At 40.1% G+C, this 19,650-nt stretch overlaps 1 protein-coding gene across 4 annotated transcripts in view; it reads left to right on the forward strand.

The window, feature by feature from the left end:
- opcml (opioid binding protein/cell adhesion molecule-like) overlaps positions 1-19,650 on the forward strand; it is a 322,331-nt gene that overhangs the window by 145,045 nt on the left and 157,636 nt on the right. Inside the window, exons 2-3 of one of the 4 annotated variants that reach the window (XM_053441824.1) lie at positions 6,290-6,365; positions 7,051-7,097. The exons of 1 other annotated variant lie outside the window; for it this stretch is intronic. In XM_053441824.1, the coding sequence (XP_053297799.1) occupies positions 6,290-6,365; positions 7,051-7,097 (123 nt within the window). Of the gene's footprint in view, positions 1-5,762; positions 6,366-7,050; positions 7,098-19,650 lie in introns of those variants that run through there. 2 more of the 4 variants (XM_053441826.1, XM_053441825.1) reach the window with 2 other exon arrangements.

Raw genomic sequence — 19,650 nt, forward strand, 5'->3', positions numbered from 1 at the left:
CTTAGATTTACCATATCAATGTATCTTTGTGTTTGCACTTTTAACTCTCACACATCTGCCCAGCAATGTCATGCAGAGGTCAGAGGAGGGGCCTCTGATAGTGTATCAGCATGTCTGCTGAATGTATCCCTGCTGGGATTACAGTCAGAATCGCACCTATTGATAACACAGGATGTCTGAACATTCAAACCATTTAACGTTACCAGTTTGTTAAATAATGCATGCCCTCACGACGTGCATTCATTGGATGACTTTCCCACACATCATACTGCATTAGCAGGGAAGGAAGAAGGAAGTGCTGGGATTGTTTCAGATGTGACACAAACCAGCACTGAGAGAAGAGTGAGTGCTGAAATAAACACCTTTTTTCTTCACATGCTGTGACTGCAGTTGAGGTGTCTGATTAAATCTGTCCGGTAAGTCAAGACTGAGGCAGATGTAGTTATCTGAGATGAAAGTTGGAATCATGTGCACCTCTCCATGCCAGGGGCACTTAATCTGAGTATTAAGCTGACCTGAACCAAGTTACTATTGTTTTCAGGAAAAAACAATGTGTTCATCAGACAACAGACCATGGAGTTTACAGTAAATTCCTGGCAAAAAAAAGAATCCTCAATAAAGTCAGCTATTGTAAAATTGTTGTTAATTACTGTCGAAAAAGGAGCTAATAGCTGGCAAATTGTGTCACATATTTTGACTTTACTATAAGTTTATTTATTTGACATGAGCAGTTTTATTGTGAAGTGTTCTGAATGAGACCACGCTTACTGCTAATTAGTGTTGTTAATTCGAAATTCATCATCATTCAGTTGTTGAAAGCCATTTAAACTCCATTCATCGACTGAGGGGGGAAGAGACCTGACGACTGATTCAGTGGTTCTTCTTCTTCGGCTTCACATTTCTTTGGCTGACCAGCTTTGTGGTCTTGGAGCCACTGGTTGGGTTGATGCCAACAAAACATTAGAAATCACAAAAGACACTTCACGAGCAGTCTGCCGCTACAGCTGCTCTACAAGAGAGAGCAGAATCAGTTGAGTAGTGCAAGCCAACCTAATCACATGTCCTGAAATATGAAAAAGCTGCTAATCATCGATCTATTCTGATAATGCACCCTTCAAATGGTGAAAGTGAAAGCCTAAACCACTGACTGCAGATTTATGCATCAATATGCAGTCATATCTTCTTGCCTCAAGATAACAATGCACCTGACCACACCTTTTAGGACCAGCTCACCCAGTGGCGCTCGTCTTGATAGTAGCTTACATTTGCTATTTAACCATCGTGGTTGCTTGAAAGAAAAAAAAAGCCAACTGTGGGCGTCAAAAACTAGCAAAGACATTTGTTTTGCACTTTACACCAGGCCTAAGTGTTTGTGTTTCAAATCTGACCTGTGTTTAAAATAATTAACTAACATTAAAAAGCCACATATAGCTTATGAATGAACAGAAAAGCAATCATATTGTTATATCAAAGAAAACAAAATCACACTACATATTGTGTGTGTTGGTGTGTATGTTATATCAGGTATTGCAAGAGATGTGAGAAATAGGGTGGTGGTGGAGCTGTGTGACACTATAATTGTTATTTTATACAAAAATTCTTATAGTTTTGAAAATTGTACCACTGCTATTCTAATTATATTGTGATCATTATAAAAGTTGCATTAGCGTTAGTGTTAGTGTGTCAGTAGAATCTCAGCTTCTGCAGATGACTGAGTCCACAAAGTGAGCGCTGTTTATTCAGTCCAGCCATGTTTGGGTATTAGCTTGCTTTGGTCAGACGCAGGTCCATTGTCTGTGAGCTCTGCCCATCCTTGCATGATATGAATGAAGATTAGCCTGGATTGTTTGAATAAACAACCCAGGGTCTTGTGTTGATGTGTCGCAGCAGGAAATTATGTGAATGTCATTGCATGTATAAGTGAAATAAACGAGAAACACAATCTACCAGGCAGAGCTAGACTGTATGTTGCTGAAACAAATCAAAAAGATGTTAATTTAAAGTGAAATGGCTTTGTTCATTTGAGCATGTTAAAATCAATACCTCCACCCCATATTTCAGACCATGGCTAGGTGATTTAGGCTGCGCAGTTTACGTTTTCCCCCCTTTTCCTCTGCCTCTGTCACAGTGTTTGTGTGATACATCAGGAATGATTCATGTGGAGCGTGCTACAAACAATGACATTCCAATTTGTCATTTCTGCATGCTTGGCATCCTCGCTCGAGGTGGAGCTTTGGCAAGGTCATCGGATGTGCTCACCTGGTGTAAAGTAGAACAATGGGGGTCAAAAACATAATGTACATGACATGGATTGAAATGGATTGCAATCTTATTTTATCCTCAGAACACCAGCTTGTAGAGCTGATTGCTGAAAACAGTTGCACATTCCTGGGACTCTTCCTGATTTCTCTTGATGGTGTTGTTATCAAAGCCTCTTTAAGCTTGAGAAATATCGACAGCAGAGGTGTTAAATGACATCATGTGACCAAATGTTGCCGCTCTAATTGACTGAGGGGGTATCTGTGAATAAGAGCCTCAGCCCACCCCCTTACTTTGTACCCTTGACTCTAATTAAGATCACATATCTTAGATTTTGCTTAGGTCAGGGAGGGTTTTTTAATTTAAAAACCATTAAAATTTGCACATAGTCAGGACTTGTGTTGCATCCCAGGCAGATATCATTTTAATTAAGTCTTATCTTTGCCCAATTTTACCAGCACAGGACATCATTATAATTCCACAATAACAACCTACCTATGAACACTTTGGGAAATGGAAAGGGCTTCTGATTGCTAATATCAAAAGTGTTTATCCCAGGTTTTTGCCTAGATTAGCATCTCTTGTGGAATTTAACCAGGGTCATGATGTATTCAGCTGCTTCAAATGGTGAAAATTGGAAAAACCCACAGAAAGTGCAAAATATATATTAATTGTAATGTTAACTCAAGCCCTACTGTTGCAGCTACCAGCAAGTAAACAATACATTCCAGAGAAAGCATCACACCTGCAAAAGGATGAAACAGTTTTATGTCATTGTGCGGTTCAGTGCACTTAGTGTGTTTATCCTAAAGACATAGGTGTTTATTGTGAAGTCAGTTGTGTGTGAGAAAAGATTGATGAACACACAACAGACTGTTGCCTGCGAACACGAGCCATCAATACTTTCACACTTGTGAAAACATTTGTTACCAGCCAAGAACAATGCCATGTGTCTACTTGTATCTTTCCTGAGCAATGGCATCCAAAGCTATCAGAGCTTTGTCATCCGTTCCCTCCTGTCCAAAAATTTAACAGCTTGCCAAATTGACGTTAAGGTAAAGAAATTATCCTGCTCAATCTTCACACGAGTCTCAGAAGCTGTCATGGAAATTCTGAGTGCTGCTGTTAGCCGTGCAGCAAAGTGCCACTCTCATCCAAGGTAGTCGGCATCTCCTCCATGCATACAGATACGGGTGGGGAGAAGCATCAGCAAACAGAGTGAATGTTGTTTGGTGAAGTTTTAACTTTCTCTTAAAGTTATCTCCTCTCCTAAACTCAATCATCCGGCATATGAACTGAAAAAGTCAGAAAAAACATTCCAATCATCCCTCAACTGAATTTGTGTAAAAAAAAACCTTACAGACACAAGGCTCAAGGACACCAAGGAGCCTTTCAAAAGAGTTAGAGATAGTTACAGGTATTCAACTTTTACAACAACAAGCCACAGGGAACGAAATAGACGACAGGAAAAACAGCTTTTCTGATCGAGGGTTCAGCTTCTGCCTTTTTATTGGTTATGTTGTTTATAATTAAAGACATCAATGAAGGTCTTTTCAGGCAGAGGTCAATCGGACACTATTTCATCAACATAAAGTATGTGATGTCATGTATTGTGCAATAATGCTTAAAAAGTGATACCATAGAATGGTGTGCCTGTAGGCATTCAATAAATTTGGTTATCAAAATAAAATATAAAACATTAATATTTAAAATATTAATATTAAGTCATAACTCTAGTTGGTTAAAGTTATCTCGGGGGCACCACCCTTCAAAGGGAAAAAGATAGCCAATTTATTGATTAAGATCAGTCTCATTTAGATCTAGTTCAATTAGAAATCTCAATATCAACTATTAAAGATTATATAATGAACAGTGAAGGTTATGGAGTTCCTGACAGTGTAGCAGTTGGCAAAATTTACTTATGCAACATTATTTAAAGAACATTTGTGAAAGAAAAACATTAATTATGAATATAATAAAGTATAAAACACACAAATTACTAAAACATACGTATTAACTAAACAAAGATGTGTATGTGAGTGTGGGTGTCTATGTAAATCAGGGTATTCTTAAAATGGTGGCTTGCCACAGTTCGCACCTTGATTAGCATGCTTTCAAAATGGTCGCTGACCCCCTAAGATAGCAGCCCCCCCCCCCCTTCTTTTCTGAGGTTGCTTTACGACCGATAGGGGGGAAAGGTTTAACTAGGTGAAGAGATATGCCACAGAAAGATATCCTGTGGAGAGCGTAACTAACATTTACTTTCAAAAAACAAAATATCACAACATATATCAAATGTTATACCAGATAATGTTACCAGTCCGAGGGAAAGGGAAAAGAGGTTGCTGTGCAGTTAACAGTTTGGTGAAGTCTTCTGGCTTCGTGTGGTCTCTGCCTTAGCGTTGCTGAGCTGTGCGCTCATATGCTGGTTCGAAGTTCTTACCTGCAGGACATCGAGTCCTGCAGGTAAGAAATTTATTATTATTCAAGGTATAGTCGGAAGAGGTGTGTTTTTAGTTTTTAGCGGAAGATGTGTAAACTTTCTGATGTACGGATGTCGATGGGTAGCTCATTCCACCATTTAGGAGCCAGGACAGCAAACAGTCGTGATTTTGATGAGTGTTTAGCTCGCAGTGAGGGAGCAACATGCTCTCATTACAAGTCAATTCAATTATTGAGATATTATAGAATTATTCAACTTATTTACTAACCTCCAGCATCCCTCTACATTTGATCCAAATTAGTGTGAGTGAAGAGTCCGACCATCTGTGTACCGTGCAGACTTACAACAGTGAAAACTAAACCAGCAGTGAGGATCCTGTGTTTTGAATGGGTTCTCTCTGTAGGATGAAATCTACATACTAATTCCAAAAATGTCTGTATATACGTGTAACGCAACTTCTCAGGTTCACAAATTGCCCGAGGAAGTGCAGGGTTGAATTTACAATTAGGGCACGTTCAATATTAAAAAACGCACCAAAAAAATAAACCGATAAACAGTGCTTCAGTGCATTATACAGAGCAGAATTACAGAACCATAGTTTACAGTAGTAACGTGAATTCAGCGTCATTTCATGAAAAGGAAAATAAAAGATAACATAAACAGACTCATAGCTCACTTTTGCAGTTTCATAAAGAAAGCTGCAACCAGCATTACAACAGGACAAGCAAACTTCCCGTCCCAAACATGGACTATAGTTGGCATGTGGGTCGGCCATAAAAAAGAGATGTATTATATTTACCATGTTGCTAAATAGCAATGTTCCCTGTAAACCCCCTCCCCTGCATGGACCCAAGGTTTGGAGCCATTAAAACCCCTGTGGCTGCAGCCATATGGTCCTTATGGTTCAGGAGAGAGAGAGAGAGAGAGAGAGAGAGAGAGAGAGAGAGAGAGAGAGAGAGAGAGAGAGAGAGAGAGAGAGAGAGAGAGAGAGAGAGAGAGAGAGAGACTTCAGGAACTGTACACTCGCCTACTTAGCGAAAGGAAAGATACTGAGGCAAATTCAACCTCTTGCTTTAAGTGCGCACGACAAAACAAAAAAGAAAAGAGAACACCGCGGGAGGAAAGAAAGGAAAAGACAGAGGGAGACCTCGCTGAAGCATTTGTGCTACAGCATCCATTTCGCTGCGAGGAGCGTGTGAAGCGCAGGGGACGGTGCGCATTTCTCTCTCAGCCACGGCGCTTCTCTCCTCTCTCCTCCGAACTCAGTTTCCTCGAGCGGCTGACGGGTGGAAGACACGTCCCCCTCCTCCCCTGCATTCATCCACACGGACTGCATTTCATAACAAGCCTGTTTACTTGGAGCCACACCGCGGTTCCAGTCGCACACACCGCATCTTTGTTTGTGGAGGGGGATTTGCGCTGCACAGCTCAAAACGCAAAAAGGGGGGGGATATCAGACGGTTCAAGTTTTCCTGGAAGTTGCGCATTGACAGAAAAAAAACAACATGGGAATTTGTGGCCATTTGGCGGTGCCCGGGAAAAGCCTTGTGGTCCTCGGACTTAAATTGTTATTCCTTGTACCTGCAGGAGTTCCAGCCAGGAGCGGGGATTCTGTATTAAAGGACAACATCACCGTCAGACAGGGGGACAGCGCCGTCTTAAAGTAAGTCTCCAAGTGTGTTTGATTATAGCACGGATATTATCCCCCTGTGCGCCAAGAGCACTGACTGAGTCTCGTCCCCACAAGCCAATGAACTATAACGCTCCAGAGTTACTAAAGGTCATAACAAACCATTTAAAAGGGCGTGTGTGTCTGTGTGTTTTGATGGATTATTATTATTTCTGCATGTGGCATTTTCAAGTTGTGAGCTAACATGCAGAAGTCGGTGTGAAGCCTCCCCTGCTCATTGCCCTTGAATGTTATTGATCCCGTTGGTTAATGTCTTGTTGAGGATGCACAGAGCAGAGATTCTCAAATACAGCATTAGGAGCGGTTGTGTACTTATTGATCTGAGTGTACACTACATATGCAATTATGACTTTCATTTTCAGGGCTGCACTTTTTCTCCATCACACTTGGATGAAATGTTTTGAAAGCCTGGGTACGGTGTACATCCGGCAGTGTGTAAACACTGTTTGCTATAATTATTGGGCTATTAATCACTATTGTTTCCATGGTATCCTTATACCTTGTTATGATCAGTCATATCCAGTTTTATCTTAGTATTCACACTTTCTTTCTGTCTTCAGTAATGCTTTTTTTTCTTATCTCCTTATTCAGATTTTTTATGTAGCTGCATCTATAAACTGCTTTGTTTTTACTTTATTTTATTTATTTATTTCATCAGAACAGACCAGGTGTGGTGCTAGGAACCCAGAATCCCTGTGAAATGATGTGAGATAGAGCCACGCTCTACACACACACACACACAAAAATACATGCAGTGTTCAAACATTTCCTGTGGACTTTGTTGTCACGTACATTAATATTAATCTCAGTTTAATGTAACAGATGTGGAGAATGATTGAAGCCTTCAATCCATTACAGCTATTCATTAAGTTGTATTATATTGTAGTCAAGAGAAACTAGTGATAATTGGAATGAGGTCACTGTGGTAAAAACATGTGCTGAGAATCAGTGAGGTAAAATATAAATAAAAATATTCAACACAGAAGATAAGCATTACAGACAAAAAACAAGAAATGAAGAGAAAACGAGTGCAAATAAAGATGTGAAGCCATGATTTTCAGCACACATTAAACAAGTTACACGAATCAGCATAATATTACAGATGTGAATGACAGTCTTGCTCCAGTATGATATACCAACGTGATTAGACATGTTAATCAGTAGCTCAAATGTGAATGTGCCTGCTGTGCATTCAGTACCTTAAGCTGTCAGAGCAGGGCAGTAGAGTTCAGCTGGCTGTGTGCCGCCTGTGCAATGATTCTTGTCCAAATACCTCCAATCTCAGTCTGATGACTGTTGACAAAGATGAGCAGCTAAACAGTTTGCTGTTGCACCTCAGGTGTAGATGAGGCAGAGGATGATCTAGCTGCTGGAGCTGCACCAAGCCACCGCACAGGAAGTGGGATGTGTGGGCCAAGATCGAGATCCGTTCAGCTCCAATCTTCTCTCCTCTGCTCGGTGCAGCTGCTCTGCCCTCACCAGTTTGTTAATTCTGCTTCAGCCATTACAAATGAGTGCTGGTCTCCACTGATTAGTAGAACTTGTTAAATAATCAAATGGATCCACTGAAACCATTTTACTCTGCTCAATCTGTACGGTGACAGGCTGAAATCCAATTCTTGCTCCTCTGTCACGCTGATGTAGACCTGCCAATGGTTGCCCCTGTGGATGCTGGCAGGGGTTCCTCTGCAGCCTCACGCTCTCCCTTCCTTGCCCTAACCTATGCACCCACAATAGAGGAGTCATCAAATAATTTGTGAAGTTGCCATGACCCAGGGTTGAATCTTAAAGGGAGAAGTATTGAGCGTAAACTCCAAAGCTGACAATGAAGTCACTCGAGGTGCTCCTTTCCTGCTTCACAGTAAATTCATTACACTGTCCTGGAGGAAGATGAACTGCTGCCCATCAGTGAGCCAGTCTGTCCATAATCCAGGAAACCGTGCTATCCACCTGCATTGCTTTGAGCTTCTCCCAAAGCAGGAAGGGCTGGATGGCATTGAAAGCACCAGAGAAATCAAAGGACATCATTCTCATCCTGTTTCTTTGCTTCTGCGGGTGGGAATAAAGGCCTGTGTAGCAGGTATATGATAGCAATGTCCACACATTTGACAGCTAGCTGCACCCCGAGGCTGACGCTGTGAGGACCCGCTGCCTCGCCTGTGAGCAGCTTCACTAGCTCCCCCTTCACCCAAGTGACAGAGAGAAAGAGAGGCTTGTCAGGGCAGCAGGTTGGTGAGGCTGGTACTCAGGTAGGTGGGAGGGGGGGGGGGGGGGGGGGGGGGCGGGGCAGGAAGCCTTGGAGAGGAGAATGAATCGGGTGTTGATCTCTGATCGGGATTAAAGTAATATGAAGACTAGAGATTGGCAGTCCCTAAAATGTGTTATATTTTAACATTTTATGTGTGAAATTGAAGCACTGATACAACACATTTCTTCCAGTGTACTCCTGCAATTCCCCAACAAATTGTAATGTTTGTGTTTGGTACCAGTATTATGCCACATAACATCACTTGGATTTTGTAGAATTGCTATTTGGAAGACATCATGTCACATTGCTGCACTTGTAACACTTTCCTGAGAAGATTATAAGTCAACAGTAATTACCCTAACAAGAGTGATTCGAACATTCATACACATGTTTCATTCAAATCTGGCCCAATAAGCTTTTCTATCTCTGATCAGGATGGAAAAATGTGCTGTGAGCCAATTCACACTGGCTTGTGGTTTGCTAAAAGCTCCAAATTTAAGGGAAGTTCAATAGGAATATGATGCTGGCAGTGTGTTTTTGATAAACAATTGTTGCATCTGAGTGATTTCCTATGCTGCAAGTTCCTGGGGTGTTATTTTACTTGTTCAGGGCTGTGTTATTAAGACAGTGAAGGGAACACAAACTATCATTCTCACATAAAGAAAGCCACTGGCAACAGAGACTCAAGCAGAATTATTCACCATAGCTTTTGTTGCCGTATTAGTTATTTTTTTTCCGAAATGAAAAATACGTACATTTCCTCTGTGACACATGTTAGAGGAGCAACAAACTAATGGCTAACATTTTCCGGATATATTATTATATGAATATATTATTCACCTGTGTACATGGACCATGAATCACGGAAACACATTGCTGCAAAGGAAGTTTATCAGATCTGTCTGACCAATATTCGACTTATCTTGTTATGAAGTAAAATAATCTGATTTATGTACTGAACATATTTTTTACCTGAATCTGTTGTTATGATGACACATTTGGGAAGAGCAGATAGCTCAATAAAGACAACTTGAACTAGTGATATGATTCATATTCCGACTATTTGTGAATACGGTGATTGATTTTGATTGGCCGAAATGTTGCCAGTAATTGCATCAATGTAGCAGTTGCAATAACTTAGTGATTGTAATTAGCTGAAAGGTGGGAGGTTGGGGGTGATGGTGGTACAATGCAGCCAATTTCATTAAATGACTTGTGGCTATAAGCATTAAGTAGAGTGGTGCTGCTGCATTACTTGAGTGAGATATTATACTATCATACTGTTATTATCATTAGCAGGTCTGAAGCAAAAGAATGTTGGTTCCTGTTAACAATCAATAGAAAGCTGCATTCCCGTTGGCAGCGCTGGCAGTGGAGGGATGATAGAGCCAGCTTTAGCCGGTTATATAAATTAAATGAATCAATATAGAGGTACACTAACCTTGTTTAAAACTGTGTAATTAACAACCTCTGATGTTTGTGAGCAGCCATAGAAACACTGCAGGCGTTCATGCTTTTTAAAGGCTTAGTAGCTTAAGCACATGGAGATTGAATCCCTCACTCACCATCCATTAACGTACAATAGCATTAGTCACTGTTTTCCACCAATGTAAATTATACATTCTGATCGAATCGACTGTCACATGGAATCACTTGAAATGAGACAAACGAGCAGCTTTTATGAGAATTTAATTACAATGCAAAACAGTCTGATTTCTTGATTCATTTTAATGAATTGTTTTTTTTAATGAATAAATGCAAGTAATGTTTTACTACATATACACATATACAAATCAGTAACTGGGCAGTGGTTTTACAAGGTTGTGCAAATATTCTCAGTGCAGAGATGTGTTCATAAAAAAATATGCCGTCAGATGAGGATTATTTTTGAGAGCAGCGACATTTATTCTAACTTTCCATTTTATTGTATTTGAATCCGATTTTTGCACAGATTTTCTCCCACTGAAGAGTTCCCTGTTTGTTAAACACTGCAGACCTAAACACTGCTAACACATTGTCACGTGCAAGTGTTGAGCTTTGCTATCGCTCTCCTCTACATCTTTCAACTCTGCCAAGAATGGTGCAACAAGCAGTGAGACTCACCAGTGCAACAATAAAGACAGCAACCCTTGCTTGCTTACAACCCACGTTTATGGTCAGTTGTGTTTATTAGAACAATGCTGTGTCTCTGGGACTGTCAGCAGCAACATTTTCTTTGGACCTGTGCTTTACTGTAAATCCAGTGAGAACACAGTATCTTAGTGCTAAATGTTGCTAACCTTGCAGCTCTGAAAGTTTGACAGTTAATAGGGATAGCCCTGCTGTGCTTGGCAGCCACAGTCAGCCAGCAGTGTGTCATATCCCTCCTCACTGAGCAAGCAACTGCTAGCATCCAGGACAGTGACACCAGTACTAGACAAAACTCTATTTATACTGTCTTCCCTATAATCATTGTCCTTAAGGAGAGCAAAGAACTACTACTCAGAATAAATTAAGGTAAAGCTGTCTTACAATATCGCTAGCTCTCCACTCTCAATAAGTGCATATCTGTTCAGCTGTTTTTGAGAGCACAAAAAATCTAAGTGGAAATAAAAAATAAAAAAATCTTGCTAAACAATTTTTTATGCTTAAGAGAGGTAAAGAAGTTGGTGTACTTATAAAAAGCAAATGCGGCTAACAGCTTCAGTGTAGAGAAAAGGGGTGATGGCAGACAAAATCACCAGGCATGTGTGGACCAATGAGGGGCTCAACGTTCCTTGAATGAATGTAAGAAGCAAATAATGTGTTCTCTCAGTCACCAAGCTCTTCATCACGTTAATACGTTTGTCGTTCAATCAGCCGACATTTGGGGTTTAAGTGGTGCTCCTTTAATTACATCCTCTCATTGCACTCTCTTCTCCTGCTGTAGCATTGTGACACGTGAACTGAATTAGCACCTCCTACTGCTTATCTTGATGAACCAACTCATAGTAACTCTTTTCATAACAGTACTGGATTGAAACAGTGGTAAATTCTTTTTACTTTTTCAGATTTTTTTTAAATTAGTGAAACGTTTGCTTAGACACCCAGCTAATAAGGAGTATTACTCAGTGATGTGTTTTTGGAGAGGTCAGCATCAACTGAGGGCTGTTCCTTTCCCCTGGTGACACTGACCTGGCTGTTATGTAACTGACATGCTCCATATTATTTTGCACCCTTTGGCCCTGGTCTCCCAGGTCGACAGATTAGCAGCTGAGGCGATGCCTTAGCCTTGTGAACCAAAGCATGGACAGCTGAATGGTAAGTGACAGCTTGCCTGATAGGGAAAAGGTGCAGTCCCACCAGAATTCTCTCCCCTTTCCTGAAGAAGGGAGTGAGTTTAAATGTCTCCTGTACAAATACAACTCTTTCCAATCAGAAGGGTATGCAAGTGATTGAGTTGGTTGTCATCATGTTATCAACCGGCTCTGTGTCGACTGATTTGAAAATTTAAGCATTTGAGTTAGACAGAGGCTGATGCGTCAAATTCAGGGTCAGCAGCTTCTCCTTCTGTCAGTCTCACAGCAGAGTAAAGATGGTTACATTGATTCTAAATGTTACTGGACTACTCAAAATTTACAAAATTCAGTATGTATTTTTTGAAATTCCTTGCATCATTCTCTGATATGAGGGATATCTTTTTTCTCATTAGAAAAACTTGCGCTCCCGGGAATCTTTGAAGGATGACTTCCATCTCTTATTAGTAATCTATTAACATTTCATAGAATAACATTCGTTAATGGGTTGTAAAAATATTTGGCAGATTTGCCCCCTCTGCTTTATAACTCTACATGTGACTGTTTATCTTCAAAGTATAGTATTATTACTGAAGTTAAATATAAATAAAGGAAATTCAAACATAAATTGCAGTGCATCTATGTGCAGCCCTTTCTCTATCATACATCAATCATACACTGCCAGCACAGCCAGCCCAGGGTTAGGGATCGAGCAGCCTACCTTCTGGTTAGGGGATTGAGCCTGAGCCATCCACTAAACATTGTCCAATGATAAGAATATTACCTTTGTAACTGAAGAGGAAAACAATCCAGTTTTATCTCTCTTAATGTATTTTTTATATATGAAAACGCCGAGTCTTTAGGAAGCAGAAATCACTGCAGTTTTGGAAAATAATTATATGCATGTTCTTTGTACAACAACCACCAGCAGTAATAGGCCATTTACAAGCTTGGTGATAATTATTGTCTGGATATTGAATCATGAAACTGATTTATTGAATAGAGTCCAACCTAAGAAAGACAATAACTGGGTTGTAGAAAGGTGCTCATTGTTTTCAAATGTGTAAAAGTCAGTGATAGTCTAGCGATTTGTCTGTTTCCCAATGAAAATGCAGTGACTTTCACGGTTGTCCATCATAACTACCTCAGGGCTTCTCATAAAATGGGCTTCTGTCCACATGACTGAAATAAAATATGAATTTCTGCTTTAATTCTTGTAGTTTGACTTTTCCACCACCTTGATTATCTCTGATATGCATGTGTAAAGAATATTTATATAAAAGGTACCAAAAGGTTTCCAGACATGACCCACAAGTAAAATCAAGAGAATTGGCTGCAGTTTGCCTTTCACACATGAACAACACAACAGGAGTTTTTTTTCACTGACGTAACTCCACTGCCGCGATCACGTGATCATGTTTACACCACCCCTACACTGTCATCAACTCTTGTCACCACAAACTCTTTCAACATTGGTGTCTTCTACGACTTCTACGACACTTCTAAAATTCTGTCGAATTTTAGAAGTGTCATTAGCGGTAAGGAAGAACTGTGGAGTTCAATGCATTTCTGAAAGCAGCTTCAGATTCATGTCTTATTATGATGAGGAGCACTTGCCTTCAATGAGTGGATATCTATTGGTTTCAGCTCTCGTTGAATTGTAAATGCACTCAACACTTACAGTATTTAACACTACCTTGATATGTTTTTTTTTTTGGGGGGGGGGGGGGGGGGTATTCGTTATGATTGAATGGCTCTTATCAAGTCAAAAGAAATAAAACAAGGCCTATACTTTTAATTGTAGCCTGTTCAAAAAGTTATGTTGAACCATGATGTTATGTTGAAGAGAATGTCATTACATCTGCTAGACTTTCACTGATTCAAAACAAGAAGCCAAGGATAAGTGTTTTGTTTTTACCATATACTGCTCATTATTTGGTTTATCAAATAGATAGCTATCAGCCTAAAGCAAGAAATATTTGAGCCAAAAGAAACATGAAAATACCCAGATACCCAGATATTCATTTTTTTTTTTTTTCAAATCATAGTCTGCCCACAACACCAGAGCCAATTTTTTCTCAGATGAAGGTTTTAAAAGAAATAAACCATATTAAATAATTCAGAGCAAAGCAAGCTACTGCTTTTAACTGACGGGCTTCCACAGATCTGTGCATCTAGACTGGAGAGATTCATAGTTTTGAGCGGTAGGCTTCAAACGTGCATGACTTCCTTGCAACAGTTGAGAGAAACATCATTTCAATTGTGAAGAACTACTTGAAGTTGGGTGAATTTTTTCTCTATGTTGCAAACTACACTGCCTTAATCTCTACAGCCTAACATACATAAGTGAAACAATTGTATTTTGTATTTATTTGCATCTTTTCCTTTTTTGAATCATTTGATAATCACTGCAAGTTGCAGCTAACGAGATCCTGTCTCTCTGTTTAATTGTGCCTCTGACTTTGACCCGAAACTCTGCAATGCCCCCCAACTGGGATGATGGGTAGTTAGTTACAGCTTTAAAATGATATCTGGCTCATGGGCAGACGAGGGCAAACCAAAAGGGAAGCCCAAAGGGAGGATAATGTGAATGGACTTGGTGAGCTACTGTCTTCCCTCACGATCATACAGTGATGTATCATAGGAGCCAGCACATTTCAGAAAGTCAGCCAATCATGACCAAACAAGCCCAGATTCTGCCTCTCCCACAAAGCAGTCTTCCTATACCCTAATAAAAAAATAATTGAGGATAATATACAATGAGTTCCTTTACAAAAAAGTGGAAATACTTTTAGCTGTTACAGAAAGTCTGATTGCAACTTATTATGATCTAACCATGAAATTACTTATGTTGTCATATTCTAATTTAAGGTTGTGTAATTTCTATCAAATTCTATCGATGCCTTTCAGCTCTACAGATTGTAGAATGAGTACACATCAGTACATTCAGCTAAAGTGGGGAAAAGGAAATACCTTTTTCCAATAATCTAACCACCCTGGCATTGAGTGCAGTGGTTAAATGCCATAAGACTGAAATGAGGGTTATGCAACAGTCAGGCTATTAAGCTCAAGCGTTCTAAGCGGTGCTATCGTCTGTCCAGCCTAATGATCACAGTGTGTTGAAATGACTTTCACACAATCATGTACTGTTGAACACTCAGTGGATATACACCTGACAATGAGGCTGTGGTTCTCATTCACCGTTCTCCAGTGGTCCAGCAGGGTTGCATCAGTTTTCTTGCAATCCCCAGACATCCATCTTCCGCAGGCTTTTTTTCCTCATCTTTGTGTTGTCGTAAATCACTGAGATAGTCATTAATTTTTAATATCCAGAAACCTGGGCCCTGTTGCAGCCCTACCAGATCATCCACTTCTGAGAGCCTGTCACATCCATTACAGCCTGTCTTTACTGTCCCCTATCTGTGCATGTTTGGCTGCACTTTTCTGATATCATCAATACTCATCAGCAATGCCTTCCATTCATGCCACATTCTGCCAAGCAATTTATGCTCCACTGCTCTCACTCCCCTGCCTACTCTTCTCCTTCCCCTTTTTTAGAACATCCCCATCCCTCATACTCATCTAACTCTACACTTACCTTCAGCAGTGGTTGAAAAAGTAGCCCTTAAGTTTCCCTAAAGAGTGTTAAATCAGTCACACTGTAGTTGTGACTTCAGTACTGACCAAAAAGGACCAAGTCTGGTAAAGTCAAGCCCAAGTAGTGTTCAGTTAATATTGGGAATAGTTTGTGATATTCTGCTGAAGTGGATGTCTGTTGTTCTCATTGAAAGATTTGATTTTAATACTAACCTAATCTACCTTATAATTCCACAAACATCTCCCTGTCTTTCTGTTGGTATGTATGTGGAAAAATGTTGATCTTATCAGCTTCACACGTGTATTCTTAGAGGCCCAGGGAAGTGCAGTATCAAATTTGGTGCAATATGTACATGTGAAGCAGTAAACAAACCACCATCACAGCAGTGGTTGGCAACTGGGTCAGACAGTGGGTCGGAATCACTGCCAGATCATTTTGATAAAAATGTTATAGCCAAAATAGCTATAAGCTAATAGCTGAAATAGCAGACATGTAATGTATGAAAAATAACACAACTTGATCTACATTTATATAACCGCACATATCAAAAGTCAACAAAATGGCTATAAAATCTTCAATGCAGATAAACCAGACGGGATGAACACAACTGAAAAATGTATTGTGTATGGAAAGCATTTTGTAGGTCTGTTAGAGGAGTGCTCACTAATGACAAGGGGTTATTCTGAAGTAGGCTCTGCAGCATTGCCACAGGCCAAGCAAAAAGCCTAAACAGGCATTTTTAGAATGAGCACTGCACCAATAATAATAATAATAATAATAGTCATAATAATTAGTAATATAAGTAGAATGAAATAGGAGTGTGTTGTGTCCCACAATAAGTATTTATTTTATAATACAGTAACAATACATTATACAGGCACAATTAAGCTCAAGTTGGCCTTGCTCTTAAGAGGTTCAGTCACCTCTAGTTCCTACTGCCGGGCAGTGTTACTCATCCAAACCGACCATTTGTCCTCAATTTCTTTGACTTTTCTGCAAAAGGTTCAGCCTAAATTAACAAATCACTTCTTTTGATGGATGTCAAAAATTCCTGTGGGATTCCAGGGTTTACTAATTATCCCCTCTTTTGAGTTCCGTTGAACTCAGACCAAAATACATTTTTATACACAATAAGGCAGCAAACATAATAATACATTGAAAAGTATGACAGATATACTATGTTATGTAAATTAATAAAAAACATGTAATAAAGTTATGTATAAATTGTCTAGTTTAAGGGTTAGTTACTATAGGTTTCAGGCATCCCAAGGTAACTAAGTAACCATGTATTGTATATTAGCAACTTAAAGTAGCTCCATGGGTTTTTGAGAGAGAAAACAAATACAGGAAACATACATAGTAAATGCACACAGCGCTTTTCACCTTCCCCTGAAGAGGTTTTACATGGAATTAAAAAACCTACAAGTAGTGCATTGGATCTACGTTGTCTCTAATAAGATAATAGTAATATAATATTACATTTCATTTAGCTGACACTTTTATTCAAAGTAACTTGCAATAAGTGCAATCAACCATGAGGGTACAACCCCCCCAAAAAAACTGATCAAGTAAGTACAATTTTGCTTCGAAAAAAAGCCAAAGTGCAATATATAAGTGGAACAACCATTTTTTTTTGTTGTAAGTGTAGTCGGGAGAGATGTGTCTTTAGCCTGCGGCGGAAGATTTGTAGACTTTCAGTCGTGATTTTGGTAAGTGACTAGTTCGCAGTGAAGGAGCAACAAGCCGATTGGCCGATGCAGAGCAGAGTGAACGGGCTGGGGTGTAAGGTTTGACCATGTCCTGGATGTAGACTGGGTCCCATCCGTTCACAGCACGGTACACAAGTACTAGTGTTTTGAAACGGATGTGGGCAGCCACTGGTAACCAGTGAAGGGAGCAGAGGAGCAGAGTAGTGTGACAGTGGCACAGTTGCATTTCTTTTCAAAGGCATGTCCTCCACAAGGACGATTTTTTTGCTGTGCTGAGCAAAGCAACAATGGTAAACTTGTGCCATCATGATAACTGTGGCTAGTAGAGGTCTTTTAACACTGGAACTTAGCTGTAAGTCATAATAAGCTCGTACACAGATGATTTATAGGCTTGTTTCATACAATAGAAAAGTTTACCAACATCATATCTATGGTATCTATGGTATCTTACTTTCCTCAATCCCAGCCTGCTTTCGTTAAACACTGACAACTTGATGTCTGTATCGCAGTTCTTGGCATAAAAGCAACGATGAATCTGACCTCCCGAACCCTGAATGAATAACAATTGCTGCACTTGTAGCTAAAGTGTTAACTGCTTCAGTTAAATTACAACATGGCAGACGTTTGTCTCCGTATGGTAGAACCCCCTGCTTGGTTATCAATAACTACTGTATTCTCCACAGAAACATCTGGTTGCGGGTCTGGTTAGACTGCAGAGCACTGAGCTGAATTTATTTGCAAAATAATGAGTGAAAAGTCATTTTCTTAAATCCTTTAGGATTTAAGACTGGAAGTTAATTTCAATATTTCCCATGTGTTATGTGAAGATAAGTATGCAGAGATCTGTTAATTAATGACGAACTTAGCTTAATTACTGACCTCCCTAGCATAAATGGTTATGTTTAATGTATCATGGTGATTATGGCGGGGGGCTTTAGGGGCTTGTGCGCTCTTGTTTCCTTTAGTAACGGCTGCTATTTGTCCATTTGCTGCCACAGTTCTTTTTGTTTTAAGAATCAGGTGCTGAAAAAGTAGGACATCCTCCCAGAGGTTATTGAGGTACTTGTAAGAAGGTTGTATATATTGTGGAAGCACACTGTCTTTGCCTGCTAAGTCTGTCTGCAGCATATTGAGTCTGTCTGCAGCATGGCTCGAAACTCTCAGGTCAGAGAAGTCACGACACATCATATTTGTGGCAAGATATGAAACCAAAATAGAGAAAATTACTGTCCTCACCAGAGTATTGCAGTTCAGGACACCGGTACTTGTTGCCAAACCTTGGCAGCGAGGGAGTTTCCTGACTGCAGGCTTTCACATTTAAGTGCTGCCATATGAGGTGATGCACTGTTGGTGAGCATTCGCGCATCTCTAGAAATCTTGAATGCTCTTCGTCTGTGTCGCTTGAGATTTCCCTCATTCCCGAAATGAGATGTCTCCGACCATCTGTCAACACAAAGTAGCAGCCTCCCACAAGCAGACGAATCATACCTACTTCTCCTGCCTCTCCTCAGGTACTGGATCCCAGACGTTGGTCCTCGAAAGAAACAGGTTCCAACTAATGGAGGAATTTGGCAGGGAAAAGTGCCTCCCATTGATTCTGATCCCTGGCCAATGCCGCCTCAAGGATAGTGCAGCTGAGCTATACTTAGAATCGAGGATGGGGCTGACGTAATATTCTTGTTCTTTTATCATGTACAAAATGCTCTATAAGGGCGACACAGCGATGAGTAACTAATCCTGACAGAGAAATTTCTACATAAATCAAGCAGCAACAGTAGTCACTTAGGAGCAGAATGTGGTAAATATGTCCATTAATCGGACTTGGCTGCTGGCCTTAGTAAACAAGCTCATCACAAGGACATGCTTCTCGTGAGCATGTCTGTCATGTACCAGACAGTGTGTTGCAGTGATTACTTTAAGATTAGCAACTTGTGTTTTCTGATTGGAGTCCATTTGTGGTGCCCCATCTGCCCTGTGAATGGGACCAATGAAATTGTCCCTTTCATCTTTCCAACATGATATTGATAGCCAAAATGGAAACTATACTTTTTTGTTAGCTTGCAACTTTTAAAAGACATTTTGACTTTAAGGTCCAATCAAGTAGAGGCACCAGTCAAAGTGACAGGATCCATCTCTTGAAATACATTGTCGCTGTGCATCTTTGCACCACGCTGACGGCTTTTCTGATTGATATCCACATCTTTAATGTATGTAGTTTTGATGGGGCTGGTTCAAGCATGTTAAAATCCATAATTGCCCTTGATTTATTATTGCAAACACATTTCAATGTCTGAGGACAAGGAAGGAGGGAGGGAATTTGTCTCAGTCTGCAAGTTGATGGTGCTCATTAATATGGATAAACCTGACGAGGAGTCATCTGTGAAGAATGTCATAGCACATTAGACAAATAAGTGGCTGAAACCTCTCGCTGCAATAAATTGATTTGCTT

This window comes from Pleuronectes platessa, chromosome 15 (genome assembly GCF_947347685.1).
Source record: "Pleuronectes platessa chromosome 15, fPlePla1.1, whole genome shotgun sequence".
In the NCBI taxonomy this organism is placed as follows: Eukaryota; Metazoa; Chordata; class Actinopteri; order Pleuronectiformes; family Pleuronectidae; genus Pleuronectes; species Pleuronectes platessa.